At 37.7% G+C, this 19,336-nt stretch overlaps 2 protein-coding genes across 2 annotated transcripts; one reads left to right on the forward strand and one right to left on the reverse strand.

Moving 5' to 3' along the window:
• Window positions 1-736: 736 nt before the first annotated feature.
• LOC136259356 (uncharacterized) lies at window positions 737-7,155 on the reverse strand. The gene is made up of 2 exons (XM_066052851.1): window positions 1,808-7,155; window positions 737-818 (listed from the first exon to the last, which is right to left on the reverse strand). Exons 1-2 carry the CDS (start codon window positions 7,153-7,155, stop codon window positions 737-739), a joined length of 5,430 nt encoding a protein of 1,809 aa, XP_065908923.1.
• Window positions 7,156-12,419: 5,264 nt separating this feature from the next.
• Window positions 12,420-18,201, forward strand: LOC136259357 (uncharacterized). The gene is made up of 2 exons (XM_066052853.1): window positions 12,420-12,648; window positions 12,712-18,201. Exon 2 carries the CDS (start codon window positions 12,727-12,729, stop codon window positions 18,199-18,201), a length of 5,475 nt encoding a protein of 1,824 aa, XP_065908925.1. The 5' UTR covers window positions 12,420-12,648; window positions 12,712-12,726.
• The last annotated feature ends 1,135 nt before the right edge of the window (window positions 18,202-19,336 follow it).

Raw genomic sequence — 19,336 nt, forward strand, 5'->3', positions numbered from 1 at the left:
TGGTTGTGTCACACATTTTTCTTCTTCGTTTCTTATACCTTTTTGTGTCACGAAGTTTATTTTTTAAATAGCAATGACCGGATAAATATCAACAGCATATAGTATAACTATACTACAACTGCATCAGTCTTTGCTGATATATTTTTAGCAAACATAATTGAACTACAGGCATAAATATTAAGCATATAATTTTAAAAAGTACAATAGGCAAAAAGTTTTAGCACTGAAGCATAGTATAATAAGTAAAATGAAAGCTTGATAGGCTGATGTCTACTACTTTGCACAACAAATATGTAACAGCATCAAGATAGCTAAATATCTGACTAACAATCTACACTATTATTAGAATAATTCATTTCACCACTTTGTACCACCAAACTTACTCTAGCATAATAGATGTACACCTGCCTAAATGTGTAATCCCTTTCCACGCTCCTAATGCCACCTATGTGGTAGGTTATGTATTTTAGGTTTGTCCCAAAGTTGGCACAAAGTGCATTTCAAAAGCCAGAAATACTCTTAGCAGTCACGCCATAGTTTATTGAATCATTTTAGCAATGTTCAAACACAAAAGGTGTAGTCAATAATAAATGTCAAATTTTCAACAGTATTCCAAAATCTAATACCGGTACATGTTATATGGATATATGTTACTACAGTACAATACAAGTATACCAAACAGTAAAAGTGTGTATGCATGATTGTATAATTGTTACTGTCGTTGTTATTGGATACATCAGTCTTCTATCTGATCCATCACCTCCATGAAAGACTCCCGGAAGCGAGTAACATCAATATCGTCACTTGAATTTGAAGGACTGTTACATATAAAGAACAACATAATTTACCATAATTTTTATACATTGTAGTATAACTTCTGTAGTGAATTTAAGCTCACTAGTAATATTGTACCTTGAAATAAGCAGTTCAAAATTTTGTTACCAAACTACAAGTTCATTTTGCAAGTATTATTGCAAGTTATTGCAATTATTTGCAAGAATATCAACAATTAGATTTTAAAAGGTGTTAAATACATACAAGAAATTAAAGTCACAAAGAACTTAAATTATAACATCATAGCACTGAAAATGAGGAAGATTATCTATTACTTAAACAAATGATGAAATTTGTGATATAATGTGATGTAATGTGACAACAACATAATTTACCATAAGCATTAAAGTCACTTCAGAAGTACATACTACCATGTACTGTAGTATATACTTCTGTAGTGACTTTAATGTTCATAAATGCAGACTACATATAGCACATTATTGTACCTTCTAAGTAACACTACAGGTTCATTCATACAACCAATAGTATGTAATGAAAGAGGAGGTAGTACTCTTGTTGTACTTCTCAACCAGGTGATCATATTGTGGTAGTAAGAATTATGTATAATGAGTATATTGACATGGGAGGCCACCATTGAGGCAGTAAAAGCAGCTGCTTTACATGAAGAGAGTCCAGTACTTCAAAACACCGAGACACTCTTATTAAACAGCCAGAAGATTCTAATGAAGCTGTCACACTGCTTTTGACTTTATAGAGCAGTTGTATAGATTTCTGGCTCCTCTCTTGGAAAATTAAAAATGAGATGTCTAGTGGAGGAGAGTTAGTGAACAATGACAAGTGAGAGTAAGAATTGTTTCAATTCAAGCATAAGAGATCACATAAATATGAAGGTCATTCATGATCTTTCAGCCGTGTTAACAAAACATGCTCCTACTTTTATAGAGTGTACACCTGCATGTTTATAAATTACTCTAATACAAGTTAGTAACCTTAACAACCAGTGTATACTCACATTTCACAGATGATGGCATTCTTCCTCATATTATCATCAACAACAATACCAATATCACCAATTGGTACCTCATTGTTATCTTTAGTGGTAGCAGCTGGTTTGGTCTTAAAATGTGCAGTGATCTTTGTAGTAATAATCTTTATAGTGTCTTTGTGTACTATCAGTTCCAAAGCAATGAAGAAGATCAATGGAAAGAACATTACAATAATAATAGTAGCTTTTGATAATTGTTGGCTAACATTGTCAGCAAGTGGTATCAGTGTAGCCAGTATCACAAATCGTAAAATCAACCCATCAAAAATGTTCAATATTTTGTGCTTATAAGGTCTTAATATTATCACTATAACAGCCAGTATCACACTTGTACAGATTAGTAAAAACTGGGAGAGATAATTGTTGGATGGATTTGCAATGATTATCACAATAATAACAAGTCGACAAATCATATAATAAGCTGCAAAGCAACGATACTTGTCTTTGTAACATCCTTGAAACTGATCCAGTAATGGCTTCATTCTAGTAAAACTGATCTTCTTGTTAAGGAGTGGTTCTAGAAGGAGTACAAGTGGTAGACCAATCACAATCACTAGTGTACATAACACTGCTACAATAAAATATGGTAGATGACGACCATGACAGTACTCTATGTCAGGTGACAGGTAAGTATAAACCTTATCCACATTATGAAATGTCAGTGATCTCAATAGCAGTAATGAAGTTGTGGCTACAGAAGTATACGATAAGAGCAAGAGATAACAGACAGTGCGAATGATACCTCTACTAATAAATGATGAAAACTTGTAAGATAATCTTGCTGATTGACAGATTATTGCTATGATGATGGAGACAGCTAGTGGATGTGTATAATGAATGAATTGTTGGTCAATTCCATTCATATTGTGTACTAAACAAAGTCGCCCTAAAAATTGTGGAGTGATCTTTACTAAACTGGACAAAGTGGTAACAGTTTCAAGCAGTCCTTTTAATTCATATAAATTTTGACCCATTAAAATATCCAGTATACTGTAATAGTATGTAATAACATACAAATAACCAATCCCAACATGATAGTATGTCATAATAAACACTAGTATAACTATGACTATCCAGTATATCATTGATAATGTGACTACTAACACTGTCTGTCCGGTGGTACACTTGTCAACACTTACACATTCTACAGAATCAAACGAGAGAGTATAGCCTTCTTCACAACTACCACAAGCTATACCAGATCTGTGTGAACTACATTGATTCATTCTTGCTGGAGAGAGTTGATAAAATCCTTTAGTGTCTTCACAACAAGCAAAATTACAATAATTGTTGGGACAAACTGTCACTGTTGATTCATCATCAACTACTCCAAACCAATAACCTCTCCTGATAAATGATGAACTATCAGAACAAGTTATTATATCATTATCATCGTAGCATACACACCTTTGTACATGTGTTGTGTCATCATAATAGAAACCAGGGTGACATGGTGATAGTTCAGCTATTAATTGTATGGAAATGTCAGATTGGCTACCAGAATGGGAAGTAAGATCCATCGAAAAGTTTGTTCGACCAGAAATTCTAGATCCTTTTACACTAATTCCTTGTAACCCATTACATGACATTAACACACTATTTGATCCATTAATGGTGTGATCTTCATCATTACTATCCACTATAAATTGTGTTTCAACAACAGGTTGATCATAATAGTCCAGTACACAGCCACGGTTGATAATATTTTGACCAAGCATTATATTCTTTATGAAATATATTCCACAATTAGTGACATCATGATCAATGCACACAGCTGGTTTTTGTAGTATTAGTTTTCTGGGAGGAGAGTAAATCTGCCTGGAATGGTGGCTGTGTTCTACAATCTCCTTATAAACACCAATAATGCTTCTATTCAAGCAGTTATCATCACAAGATGCTGGTATATCCAGGTAAACAGAGTCACCTATCAGTGCTGTATTGCCGGTAAAGTTAATACCTGTAGTGTTAAACGACATCTTGCTGTATACATTATCTCTTAGTTCACTATATATGGCCCCGCCATATCGATTAGCAATATTATTACTGAATGTGATAGAAGAACCATAATCAAAAGTTGCAGTAAAGTTGTTGCTAAAGTGCATAGCTCCTCCATTTCTTATTGCTCTGTTATTGTTAAACATTACTGCAGAATCGTTTGCAAACTTCAGGATGGATTGTGAAATACAGACAGCCCCGCCATGTTCAGCAGTATTGCTTGTAAATATCACTGGAATGTTTCCTTCTAGTGTAACATCAGAGTGATGATCACAATACATTGCTCCACCATACCGCATAGCACTATTTTCAATAAACATTACTTCAGAATATTGTTTTATTGCAATGTTGCAGTGGTGATACGAATGTAACACTCCACCACCACTTTCTGCCATGTTGTGAAGAAAAAGAACATTGCTGCTTCCTACAAAACTGACATTGGTATTGTCATGTACATATATAGCTCCACCATGTTGCATGGCTGTGTTACTTTTGAAGGTCACATTGGAATCATCTTGAAACATTGCAGCAGCTTTATAAAATAAACATACAGCTCCACCTTGTTGCATGGCTGCATTGTTAGTAAAGGTAACAGAAGAACCTCCACTAAAGTATAAAGTAGTGTTAACAGAATGGATAGCTCCACCATCTTGTCTGACCATGTTGTGGTAAAATGATACTGTACAATTGTCCTCAAAGTAGATAGGGCCATTATTAAGGCTGTACAGAGCTCCGCCACTTAATAAGACACCATTATGTTTAAATGTAATGACAGAATTTCCTTTAAATGAGATGTTTGATTGCTGTGCAGAATATACAGCTCCACCTTGTTGTAAGGCTGTATTGTTGCTGTACGTCACATTAGAGTTACCACCAAATGTTATGGCACTTTTATCAAACAAATAGACAGCTCCACCTTGTTGCATTGCTGTATTGTTTGTGAAAATAGCACAACAAGTTTCATTAAATGTTACACTAGTATTGCTAACAGAATGTATTGCTCCACCATGTTGCCTGGCTATATTGTTGTTGAAATGTGTTGTGGATACTCCTGTAAACCAGATATTAGAATCATCTTGTGATGAGATGGCTCCTCCACTCAGTGAAGCTATGTTATTGCAAAAGTTTACAAAAGAATTTCCTTGAAATATGATTCCAGACCGAACAGAGACATATATGGCTCCACCATCTATGGCTCTGTTATTAATAAATGTAACATTGGTATTACCTTGAAATATTACTTCATAAGGATAATGGAGAGAACGAAATGTGATATACAGTGCTCCACCTTCTCTTGCAGTGTTATTATAAAACATTACTGTTGAATTTCCAGTATATCTGACATGACCATATAAACGTGCTGCTCCTCCAACACTTGTGGCACTATTACCAGTAAAAGTTACAGTTGAGTTTTCCTCAAAATTTAATAACAGGGTAACAAAAAAAGAGAAAGCATAGATAGCTCCTCCAATGCTATTGGCACTGTTGTTACTAAATGTCACTGTTGAATTTCCATGAAATATGATTTTAGAATGGTACGCATCTATTGCACCTCCGTATCCATTACTTGTGGCCTTATTGCCATTGAATGTTATAGTTGAGTTACCACCAAATGACATTGCATAATTACTAGTTGCAATGGCTCCTCCAGTATGAGCACTATTGTTACTGAATGTAGCAGTTGAGCTTCCATGAAATGCAACATTAATCTTATCTGTATACATTGCTCCTCCATAGTGTCTAGCACTGTTGTTATTAAATCTAACTGTTGTGCTTCCGAGAAATGTAATACTAGGTACAAGGTCACATATTTCTCTGTCATTCTCTGTTGCTTTATTTCCAATGAGTAGTATTTTCAAGTTATAACTTTGTGTATATGATGTGACAGGACCAAAAACATAAACAGCCCCACCATCTACAGCGCTATTGCTATTAAATGTTGCTTTTGAGTGTCCATGAAATGCAATGTTAGAATTTCGTGTATACATGTATATGGCCCCTCCTAAATCTGTGGCACTGTTACCAGTGAATATCACTGTTGAGTTATCACCACATGACATGAAAGCATTGTCACCAGAAACAAATACAGCTGCTCCATTTTTAGCGCTATTTCTACAAAATGCTACTGTTGAACTTCCATGAATTGTAATCTGGGTTTTCTTTGCATATACTGCTCCTCCTGAAAGTATGGCACTGTTACCAGTGAATATTACTGTTGAGTTACCATTTGTGTAGATAGTAGACATCCTAACAACCACTGCACCTCTTTTAGCTCGGTTATCATTAAACATTACTTCTGAATCATCTTCAAATGAGATGAATGACCTTTTTATAGAAAATATAGCTCCACCATCTTTGACTGCAGAGTTGTTTCTAAACATCACTGCTGCATTCATCGTGAAGAGCAACTTGGAATAGATTTGATAGACAGCTCCACCATTAGTGCTGACTGAATTATTATTGAAGCTCACAACACACTCATCACCAAATGTGATAATGGAATTACTGCTGTAAATTCCTCCACCAGCAATAGCCCTGTTATACTTGAATGATACTCTGTTATTGAGAATTATACTGGCATGTGAAATGAAAATGGGTACTCCTTGGTTTTGGATAAAGGTAGAATTTGTAAGTAAAGAAATATGACCATTAACTCTATTGCTCATATTCTCAATGAAAACAACACTTTTAGCTGGACCATTCAAAGCAAAATTGCAATGGTTAAGGTGTACCTCAGTACTATTTTGTTCAGTGGTATAGTAAATAGCTGCTCCATGACCATTGTAGTTTTTGTTATGTGTGAACTGACAATTATTAATGTACACATACCCTTGCACTTCTGACAGTACAACAGCTTGTGCTGTGGAGTGATGAAATGAACAAGTTTGTATTACAATATTTGTTGCATTGTTAAATTGCATTCCTGGACAGGATGACTCGTTAGAACCACACCTCTCCCAGTTGATACCTTCAATAATGACATTATTACAAGAGACAAACTTTATCCCTCCAACACCACTACAATTTACTGTGGGGTTTCCTTGTCCAATTATTTTAACATTTTCAAGATTTTTTAATACCACGACTGAAGACAACACAGCATTGCTTACCAATGTAACAATGGAATTGCTAGTAACATTAGACAGTGCATGAACAACTGAATGAAAAGGATGATCTCTAATAGTGCAACAGGGAGGGTCATTCTTGATCAATTGGTTGCCTGAACTGGTAGCAATTTCATTGTCACTGTTAATAACTGCTTCTATGTTTCTTAAGAGCAGAGTTAACATCAAAACACTTTTAATCCTTGTTATCATCATGACTACTCACACATACAATGGTGTGATTACTATGAATCATTTATAGCTAGCAAAATCCAGAAACCTTATTGAATTAATGGCCAACAAAAGCCATGCAAGAATGTATAATTATACAGCTCATGGTTAGCATTGTACCATGACAAAACCTTAGCTTTACAACTCTTTCCTGTTCAACAAAAGCCAAGAATGTGTATTGTTTTATGCTCATGGTTAACATTGTACCATGACAAAAACCTAAACTTTATAACTCTTCCCTATTACAGTTAATTGTTGCCATGGAAAGTAACAACCATACACAGAAGCAATGAGTTAAACACTATAAAGCAGAAGAGCTGTCTGTCTGTGATTAAGCATCAAAGCAATGCCACAAATTTAGTACATGATAGTCTACACTACAGAAACCTTCATGAACTTCTGTCAGCTACGTATCTGAAACCATAACCAGATCTCATCCTCTATCCATACAGCCAAATTACATTTATGATTCTACTATTAACTTTTATAGGTTTTCCTTCTTTGTAAACAGCCCATTCTTTTGAAACTCTTTACCATATGCCATCAGAAATCAAATCTATTAAGTTCAGCCCTTCAGCATTTTCTGATATTGTAACTATTTGATTTTTTTGTGCTATGCTTTTGAATTGTATTGCTGTTGCTGTGTTTTCGTAATGCCATGTTCATTTAATGGCTTAAGTGTGGGAGTGCATTTACAGGCTTGTCCTTTCTAATTCCCTATGCCACAGGCTAATTTGTTGCCTCCCTGCAAGTACCTGGAGGGATGGTTGAACAATGACAATGATGATAATAATTATTCCCTGGCATTGTGACAAAATTGATAACAATACAATAAATGATGTCTTACTGAGACTATATTACTGCGAAATTTATACTGTACTGCATTACACTTACATGGACTAAGGTCCAAACACCCACTGAACTGTACATGGCACACGGCAGCTTCTGCTCTACTAAATGAATAGTGTTATATACGTCATGACTTGAGCAAATTGTGAATCACAGATATAATAGAAAATTTAAGTGCACTTTAATTAGTTATGTAATTGGCTACTTCATTTATCTGCATGGTTTTAGTAAAGAGATGGTTTTTGTCAAGAAGTGGGGCTTCCACTAAGTTAAGTTTAAACTATCCTTTTTAATTTCAGTTTTCACATCCTTTTCCATGCAATGTTTCTACGTATTTATCCTGCAGCTGTTATCTTTCATTGTGTTGAATGCAAATCAGTTGTGCCAAGAAAACATGCAACTTGAATGAGTCTGATCCAATTATTATGTTATTCATTGATGTTGAAGGCCAAATACATTTCAGCCACACCTGTGTAATGACCACCAGAAGTCAGACATGTACATATAACACGATATGTAATGTTAGATAGCTTTCTGTATTCCCTACTCATGTGCACAGTTTTGGCTACTACTAATTGTAATGGGTGGTTAAATGTGGAATACTTTCTCAGATCACTGCCTTTGGCTATTATATACCATTGCTCCCACTACTGTATAGCTGAATCTACACCAAAACAGCCAAGCTGTTAAAAAGGGTGCATCCTGTATCATAGGAAACTACACTAATTAAACGCTCACAATCATGCAGAGAATATTCAAATTTAATGCCTTTATAAAGGAAAAAAAACTACGCAATAACATTCTTAATAATTACTTACAAGCCAAAAATAATATGATCTGTAAATTTATTATTATAATACAGATGTTCAGGAATAAATACTGTAGGCTAAAAGTTTGAGTACTGTACAGTAGCATACCGTAAAAGCATAATGTATACACTGGTGTGTCAACACAACAAAATTGGAATAACAGCAGCACAAGAAGACTACATCATTAGATTAATACACTTTAGCTATATCTGATTTCTACTATCTGGACTTGTAAGAGTACTTAATTCCATCCAGACTCACGGTAGCCATAATTAAGGTGGTACGATTACCTTACTAAAGTACACAAATGTAAAATTTCTGAATTCAGAGCCATTTCAATACATTCACAGCCTCCAGATGATGAAATTTGTCTTGGAGTGTGTCATTACTACGCATTATATTATATGCATTTGTCTATTATTAATTCACCCTAGCAACAATATCACCATCTAACCATAAAGGTAGCTACTTTAATGTAACTTTGATATAATTTAAAAGTTATGACATTTGGATATCATATGATGTTTATACCATCAATAAGATCAAGGATAAGCATGTCAAAAAATGGCTTTGAAGTAGATGCATAGCAAATCAATATGGGTCTGGGAAATTAAAAAAAAATAGTTTGGACAGCCCAAACAAGGTGGTAATATTTAACAATAAAAGTATTGTGGCCAGATAGCAGCAAAAAGAGATCAGGTATAGATATTAATCAATTCATGATAATGAACTTGTATTCTATTATTTTAAGGCACATATGCATGCTAATTAATTTTATTGAGGCCTATTGTTATATGTAACACAGGTCTTGGATGGAATTATTAGTAAGTTAGATAAGGATGGATGCCCAAGCACCCATGACACCCACGTCTCCTATTCCCCTGTAACAATCTATGTAGTTGCTAATTTCTTCCATGATTATGTTTTGGGAATTTGTCAGTTGCCTTCATCTACTGTTCTTTCTGAAATTTTGAGAAAATTAGTATATTTTGACAAAATTAGTATAATTGAATAAATATGAGTGTTAAATGTGCAGTCACAGACTGCCATAATATGATCACAATTGGAATTGAAGTTCATTGTTTCATTAGAATAAGCGATTGTTCTATTTGAGAATCATCACTGTCAGACTGTAGTTTAACGATTGCATTACACTGCAAGTGCAATGTGTACATAGGTGTATCAGAGTGATATACATAGTGGAAAGAATTGGCAGCTAGGAAACAGTCCTGTGCTATGTACATGCATGCCAAAAATATCATGTCTCTGGCGTGATTGAAACCCATCTCCTAACTGCAACAAGTATACTTAGAAAGTGAAAATGTAACACCAGAAACATGGAAGGAAGCTGAAATTTTGCTGATGGATATAATCAAGAATTTATAATATACACTCTTACTACGTACTTTATATTATGAACTCTTGATATAATTGCAGACAATCTTGAAATTTGGCTCATTTGTAGCACTGCTTAACTTGCTAAAAAGCTCTTCATTCAAATGACTGACAGAATACTTAAAGTCAATCAAAATTTCCACCATACATTTCCTATGGGTAAGCCATACAAGTGTACTATCCATTACAACCCTTTCCCGAAACTTGTAACGGAACCAAACTACAGGCGTCTGTTGTTGACACTTTTACTGTCACTACTAATCATCTGGTTGATTATGGTAGTTTTCTTGACCAAAAAAATCCATTTTTCATTTTTACCTATTTTTCAGGATCCAGCTCAACTTGTATTAGCACAGTGTACAAGTACTCTAATAAAACAATCAAAATGGTTCACAGCAGATCTCTAGTTAAATACATAGCAATACCATGATAAGATTGAAACTGTGCTAGTGTCTGATTATGAAAGCATTCAAAATATTTTTCTGTGCCTACAATACATGTAACTTCTGAATACTACAAAACATACAATGTAGTTCCAAGTTGCTACTAAACACTAAAAGTGCATGTGTATACATGATTATACTGTTGATCTCATTGTATATTTCAGTCTTCTATCTGATCCATCACCTCCATGAAAGACTCCTGGTAGTGAGTAACTTCATCTCTTGAGTTTGAAGGACTGTAAACACATACATGTAAACAACAACAAAATTATGTACACAACCTACAGCAACTTCTGTGGTAACTTTGATATTAGTAAATGCTAACTATGAATAGCAGGTTCTAGATTGCCTGAAGACAGCTGGTGATCCAACCTAGAAATTCCACTTTAATATAGTTAGTAATTAAGTATCCGGTGGATTCAAATTAAGTAGTTAGAGTAAATATTTTAATTCATATTAAGCATAACACACAGAATTAGTCACAAGACCATTCTCTACAATTTACTATTAATGGGGCATAGCAATAGAGTAGTAGGGCATTCATGATAAGAAGGAATTGCTATCTTTTTGGTTCATGTCCATATTAAGCTGGCACGTAGAGTACATAAGAAATGTACATACATGCCACTAATTATGTCTCACTAGACGTACTTTCAATACTTTTGCTTTTTCTACAATGTATGAGTTTATTATGCAAATACTACACAGGATGATTAATTTTATACACTGTGTATATTATCCATATCCTTGTTTGTACTAGAAGTCACTACAAAGTAGACATGCAGTAGAAGAATATTCATTAATCGCTTTGCTGCATGTATTGAAAGAGGCGAGTACCTCAATTTCATATTACCTAGAGCCGTCAGCCTCATTTTGTACAGATAATATCAGACTTTATCAAAGAACTACAAAACTAATGTTAAAACCTGAGTGCACAAAGCATGTGAACCTGACTAAGTATACCCACCCAGACTGCTGAAGGAGAGTGCTAAACAGCTTTCCTCTTTCTCCTTACTTCTTCCTAAGAAAGTTTAATTCATTAGTACTAAACTTCCAACAGTCACCTTAGAAATATTATCTGCAGAGTTATGGTAAACTAACAGATCTATTTTTGTGAATAGCACTGAAAGTGTCATCCTCATACCAAAAGAATCATTTTGGATCTCCATTGTATCAAAAGGTATTTCCCTTATTGTTAATGTCAAACTAAAATCTTTGCTGAATGCTGATAGCAATGGTGTGACTTATCTAAAAAATAAGGATATTTCATGTTCCATTAGTGCATCCTTAAGTGAATGAAACTGAATTCATTGAACTGTGGCACTGCAGATCCTCTCCAATCACATCGAATTTTACAAGAATAATGGATGTGCATTGCCCTATAAATAACTTCACTGTAAAGTGTTAATAACAACTTCCTCTATAGCATTAATAGAGTTCCTTTCATGAGGTCACCATATATTCTGGAATGGTCACTATTGGAGGAAAAGCATGCGTAGTAGACACTTTATACATATTAAACAGTTTTTTTTGTTTCAGTGCTCCCCTGCTACAAAGTATAGGACTTTATGCTTCGTTGGGACAAGTTACAAACGCAAAAGTTATCAAACAATGGCAATAAAAGTTAAGAATTAGAATTATTATACAAATTTAAGTTTGTCGATGATTGACTAACTACAACCCATATAATACTATTATTATTAGCATTGTATTAGGCCTAGGCATGTATTGTATAATTGTTTTGTGTTTTCGCTTGTGGGGTTGTGTTTTGGGTCACGTGAATAAGAGAAGAGTCAACACGTGCTGGTGTAGTGTTAGTAGTCCGTCAACTCCTCCTGCTCCTGTACATCACATCAACGTGAAGCGTCATTCTCCCCTTCCCTACATGGTGCTGTGACGCTGGAGTCGTTTCGTCAAACGAGCTACTTCCGGACCTTGTAACCCCTCGCGAAAACGCTTGGTACCGTAGCATTTCTTAAACGGTACCCCGGAAGGCAAGCGCTTCACCTACAGTGTTCATTTGTTTTGTGTCGTTTTCCTTGTAGAAAACATTCACGGAGATGGAGGAGACTCAACGTGCAAAGGGATCACGTGCGGCGTATCGCGCACATGTTACTCGTATATTTAAGAAAGTAGACGAGAATCTAGAGACGGAAACCCCATTGACGGACACTCAAGTCGCCAAACTCACCAGCAATTTAGAACAGTTAACCCAGAAGAAGGATACATTACAACAGCTGAACGGGCAGATCGCCTCATCAATACAGACATCAGAGGAATTAGAAACTGAGATTCTTGAAGCAGAAGAAATACAGGACACCATCATTGAGTATATGAGTCTGATTAAACACCGCCTTGAGAAAACTAGAGAACCTGCACGCACTCTCAGTGTAACAGCTCCAGAGTTTGTACCCACGTTGCCACCACCAGTAACCAGAGAACCGGTAAGCCGGTTACCTAAGTTAAGCTTACCCCACTTTTCGGGGGATACCTTGATGTGGCAAGTCTTCAAAGACTCGTTTGATGCAGCCGTACACAACTCTCCTTCCCTAAGCAAAGTGCAGAAGTTCAACTACTTGAGAGCGCAGTTGCAGGGTGATGCACTGAGGGCCATAGCTGGACTACAACTCACTGATGCTAACTATGACCATGCCATAGCCCTTCTTACACAGAGATATGGTCAGTCTCATAAGATCGAACAGGCACACATGCAAGCTCTGTCACAAACCAACTGTCCCACCTCGTCCTTGTCCAGTCTGCAGTTGTTCTACGACACAATAGAAGCCCACATAAGAGGATTGACTGCACTTGGCAAAACAGAAGACTCGTATGAATCAATGCTAGTGCCTATCATTCTGGGAAAGCTACCAAGTGATGTACATAAGAACCTTGTTCGAGAACACGGCGTTGGGGCATGGACCATCGCAGAGTTAAGAGATGCCATTTGGAAGGAAATCACTATTTTAGAATGTGGATCATTGTCCAACAAGTGCAAGACAATGGAATCCTACCAGTCTACAATGACTACCACTCTACATACCGGTGCAAGTGGACGTCAATCCCAACCTGCTAATTCAGGTACTAGTAAGAACACCTGTGTATTTTGTAAGGGTCCACATTTTTGTGGTCGCTGTGATGTTGTTAAGGATCCCCAAAAACGCTTTGAATTAGTTAAGAAGGGGAAACACTGCTTTAATTGTTTGGGGCACCATAGGGCTTCACAGTGTCCTTCAAAGTTGAGATGCAAATTGTGCAGACAGAAGCACCATACTAGCTTATGCGGTGCATTTACCAAGCCATCTGAGTCTAATACCACTCCAGTCACTACACAGGCATCTATCACAACAGAGAGAGTGCAACCTCACACTTCTGTTCAACCCCAAACAACAGTACAACCTCAGTCAACAGTACAATCTCAGACAACAGAAACCACTACACCATCATCCACTGCAATGAATGCTGCCATTATTCCCCCAGAGCCCGCCACACGTACAAATTCTATGTGCTTATTGAAAACTGCAGTTGCTCAAGTTAGTGTGAATGGCATCCGAGTGGAAGCACACATTCTGTTCGATGAAGGGGCCCAGAGATCCTTCATGTATAACCAACTAGCCAAGAAGCTAATGATATCTCCTCAACAAACTGAACACATCAATATCTCTACCTTTGGAGGAGAACCAACCCTGACCAAACAGTTGGACAATGCTACAGTCAACGTTGAGACACTGACAGGTGAATCTATTCCAATATCAGTTCTACTGGTCCCAGTCATTGCGGCACCCCTACAGAACAGGTATCATACTCACTTGATAAACATAGAACACTTACAGGGACTTCAGCTAGCCAACCCAGTGTCAACATCCAGTAACTTTTACATCTCATTATTGATTGGTGCTGATTATTACTGGCAGTTCGTGGGTGACCACATTGTGCGAGGTAATGGACCTACTGCAATGCAGTCCAAACTAGGTTACCTTCTGTCTGGACCACTTGTTGTTCCACCAGCTCCTACTACTAACGCCAGTATGTTTCATGTTTCCACACCAGCTACTGACTGTAACAATGCTCCGACCTTTTGGATGATGGAATCTGCTAATGTCACACAGCCTGAGACAGCAGAAGTAGAGAACGAATTTCTGGAGAGATACCAACAATCTTGCATCAGGCGAGAAGAGGATGGTGCATACCGTGTGAAGTTTCCTTGGAAACAAGAATATCCACCCCTCCCTTCAAACTATGCAGTTTGCAAAAACAAGACCCGCTCTTTAGCTCGCAAACTCAGCCACACTCCTGAACTGCTGCACCTATATGGGAAAATTATTATGGAACAAGAACAAAGAGGTTTCATCGAGAAGGTAACTGCACCAGACCTTACCAAGGATGTCCACTATATACCACATCACCCGGTTAGTAAAGCTTCCTCGACAACACCGATCAGAATCGTGTACAATTGTAGCTACCGTCAGGCTAGACACCCCAGTCTTAATGATTGCTTGCTAACTGGTCCATCCTTCACAACAGACATGTGCTCTATCCTCCTACGCTTCCGTTCCCATGCCATTGGAATTTCTACAGATTTAGAGAAGGCCTTTTTACATGTTAGGCTGGATGAGTCCGACCGTGACAACACCAGATTCTTCTGGTTATCATCACCATCTGATCCAGAAAGTGACCTTGAAATTTATCGATTTAAAACTGTCTTGTTTGGCTCTACCAGCTCCCCATTTATGCTTATGGCCACATTACATCATCATCTGAATTCTTGGGATAGCCCAGTAGCTCAGGACATGAAGCAGAATCTCTACGTGGATAACGTCATTAGTGGATGTAGTACCGAAGCAGAAGCTATTAAGTATTACAGAGAAGCCCGATTCATAATGACACAAGCCCAATTCAATTTGAGATCATGGGCATCTAACAGCTCACAACTGCAAGCTGTTACAGTGGCTGAGGGAACAGCTGATTGTGATGTTACTGTAAACCTATTAGGATTGTTGTGGAACACAGCTACTGACACCATTAGCTTCACCCCTAAACAGTTTCTATCCAACACAGAAGTACCACTACCTGTCACTAAACGTTTAGTACTCCAACTTTCATCAAAGGTATATGATCCTTTAGGAATTTTGTCACCGGTCACAATTCAAGCAAAGATTTTAATGCAGGATCTATGGAGATCAGGTATCGCTTGGGATGACCCATTGTTCCCAGAACACACAAACAGATGGTGGAAGATAGCTGAGGATCTACAAGATACCAGTAAGATTACAATACCTAGATTTTACTTTGGACCAACATACTCCCAGCCAGTAGAATTACATGTGTTTGCAGATGCCAGTATGAAGGCCTATGGTGCCATTGCATTTCTTAGAACTGGTGAGCACACCTGCTTTGTATTGGCCAGATCACGTGTGGTACCGCTCAAGCCACACACACTTCCGCGACTTGAATTGATGGCTGCTGTTGTCGCATCAAGACTGGCTCAATTCGTTGTTTCATCTCTTCCTCACCTACTTCAGAAATACGCAGTTAAGCTGTGGAGTGACAGCCAAATTGTGCTTCATTGGTTGTACAGTAAGAAACGCTTAAAACAGTTCATTTCAAACCGAGTTCAAGAGATTAATAAGACATTCCCAGATATTCCTTGGCTCTACTGCCCAACCAATGACAACCCGGCAGATTTACTAACAAGGGGATTGAGTGCTGCTCAGCTAAACTCATCGTGTTTGTGGCAACAAGGCCCACCGTGGCTCACAGATGAAACTCGTTGGCCTGCTTGGAATCATAGTGAGATCCTACACCTACAAGTGGATGACGATGTCATGGAGACAAATACCAGTGCTACTGACCTACCTAACACAGTAACCTCAGGTATTCACAACCTTATTGAACTTACAAAGTATAGTTCACTGATGAAAGTATTAAGAGTGTCAGCTCATGTTTACAGATTTGTCCATAATACTAGGAATCCCACCAAGCGACATATTGGTCCACTATCCGTGGATGAAACTAACAAGGCACTTACTCTCTGGATCCACAGTTGTCAGCACACCACCTTCCACAAGGAAATTTTGAACATTAGGGCTAAACGTGGAAAGAGATTACCTCTCGTGAGACAACTACGTTTGTTCATGGACAGCTCTGATTATTTACGTTGTGGCGGGAGGATCCATAACGCGCATGTAGATTCTGACACCAAGTTTCCTATCCTACTACCTAAACATCATCCCTTGACAAAGCTGATAGTGTTGGCTGTTCATAAGGAGCAACTTCATGCAGGTGTAACTGGAACAGTTACGTCTATAAGACAAGGATACTGGATCCCCTCGGCTCGACAGTTAGTAAGGCAACTAATCAGAAAGTGTGTCTCCTGCCGTAAGGTATCAGGAAAACCCTACATGGTACCAGAACCACCGCCATTGCCACTTGATAGAGTTAAGGAGGGTAAGCCGTTTGATGTTACGGGTGTAGATTTCACCGGAGCCCTGCACGTGAAGAACAATGGAACTGAAGAGAAGGTATATATCTGTTTATTTACGTGCGGTCTGTCTAGGGCAGTCCATTTAGAAGTAGTTTGTGATCTGAGTGTTGAAACCTTTCTGAGAGCATTCCGCCGATTTGTGTCACGTAAGTCACTGCCCCAAGTGATGATATCCGATAATGCGTCTACATATGTGTCTGCGAGTAAGGAGCTGGAACAGATTTTTACCTCAGATAAGCTAGGAGAATCCCTGAATGCCAAGGGCGTGAGATGGAAGTTTATCCCCAAACGTGCCCCTTGGTACGGGGGGTTTTGGGAAAGGTTGATTGGTATTACGAAGACGGTATTGAGGAAAGTCTTGGGAAAGTCATTTATTACATTGGAGGTACTACAAACCTTAATAGTTGAAGTTGAAGCAGTACTAAATGATCGCCCCCTGACCTATCTATCAGCAGATGTGACTGACCCTGAGCCATTGACACCATCGCACCTGCTCTATGGACGACGCATGACTATGTTACCTTACCCAGCCGTAGAAGAGGAACAACATGACCCTACCTTTTTATCCAGTACATCACTGCGTGACAAGGTCAACAGACAAACACTATTGTTGAATCATTTTCAGAGGAGATGGCAGAGAGAATATTTAACTTCCCTCCGAGAGGCATACAAGGCTACAGGTACTTCTAAACAATCAGTGAAAGTGGGGGACGTCGTTCTGGTGCATGATGATATACCCAGACTACAATGGCGTTTGGCTGTGATCGAAGAATTGATGGAAGGCCTTGATGGATATGCTCGAGCAGCCAAAATAAGGACAAGCACAGGGAGAACAAACCGACCAATTGCCAAGTTGTACCCTCTTGAGTTGAGTTCCCCATGTGAGCCTACAACATGTGATGACAACAGAGATACTGATAAGGACAATGATCACGATGTTAGTTCTGAGCCTGTTCACCAGAGACCAACCAGAGATGCTGCTGCAAGGGCTCGCGTACGAATTAAGAGTTGGACTAATCAGTTAACCGTGGCCCCGGAGGATGTCGATGATTGACTAACTACAACCCATATAATACTATTATTATTAGCATTGTATTAGGCCTAGGCATGTATTGTATAATTGTTTTGTGTTTTCGCTTGTGGGGTTGTGTTTTGGGTCACGTGAATAAGAGAAGAGTCAACACGTGCTGGTGTAGTGTTAGTAGTCCGTCAACTCCTCCTGCTCCTGTACATCACATCAACGTGAAGCGTCATTCTCCCCTTCCCTACAAAGTTATCAACCCCCACTCAGAGACACCGCTCATTGATAATTGTATAGCTAGCAGGCGCTTTAACCAGCCAATCATTGCAGTTTATCATTTTAATGCTATAGTGATCCATACTGTTTATATCATCCTTACACTGCATGTTAGTACTATACATGATGCATAATCACAACACTGCGTAAGTGCTGATAACTTCTCACAGTGTATTTGTGTATTAAATTTTGGTCTCAGTCTCTTTTACTGCACTATCAGTGGCGGATCCAGGATGGGGCATTTGGGGCAAATGCCCCCCCCTTCAAGAAATTGCATACAAGATCGAGATACTCTAATAGAGCAGTCAATTACTCTAATAAAGCAGTCACAATGTTCATGAGGCAGTGTAGCTTACCTATGAAGCTATAAATAGGATTTTATTTTACATAACAGACGTGATATAGTTGGTAAGGATAACTAGCTATTATTGTCGTGACCTTTTTTTTTTTTTTTTTTTTTTTGGTCTTCAACTGGTTTTCAGCAAGTTTTTTTGGTCTTCAACTGTTTTTCAGAAAGGTGCCCCCCCTCTTTCCAACCTCTGGATCCGCCCCTGACTATATATCAATTAGTTTATGATTCAAGAAGTCAGAGTACTTTTGAGTGAAATAAGATTTATGATCTCATCTTATCTACTTAGTATAGCAACACAACCAAAAAAATTGTGCACTTTTTCATAAAGCTATGAAACTTTCCACATAAATAGTAGTCCTCAATACATGTATCTTTAGATATAGTGCCATCGCTAATTTGACATTTGGTGACTTTTATGGCCATTTTTGTACAGAAAATTGATCATTTTTGTCTTTAACTCCCTGAGGCAGTAATTAGCATGTTAAAACATGGTACCAAACAAAGGATCTTGCTGATAGAAACAACTTGGTTTTTATTTGA

Source organism: Dysidea avara, chromosome 6 (genome assembly GCF_963678975.1).
Source record: "Dysidea avara chromosome 6, odDysAvar1.4, whole genome shotgun sequence".
In the NCBI taxonomy this organism is placed as follows: domain Eukaryota; kingdom Metazoa; phylum Porifera; class Demospongiae; order Dictyoceratida; family Dysideidae; genus Dysidea; species Dysidea avara.

What these genes read in the sequence shown, in the direction of transcription:
- LOC136259356 (XM_066052851.1), bottom strand. Translation starts at nt 7,155, where the DNA reads ATGATGATAACAAGGATTAAAAGTGTTTTGATGTTAACTCTGCTCTTA. An exon ending in AATGCCATCATCTGTGAAAT is followed by an intron (nt 819 to 1,807) that starts GTGAGTATACAC and finishes TATATGTAACAG; the next exon opens with TCCTTCAAATTCAAGTGACG.
- LOC136259357 (XM_066052853.1), top strand. Translation starts at nt 12,727, where the DNA reads ATGGAGGAGACTCAACGTGCAAAGGGATCACGTGCGGCGTATCGCGCA.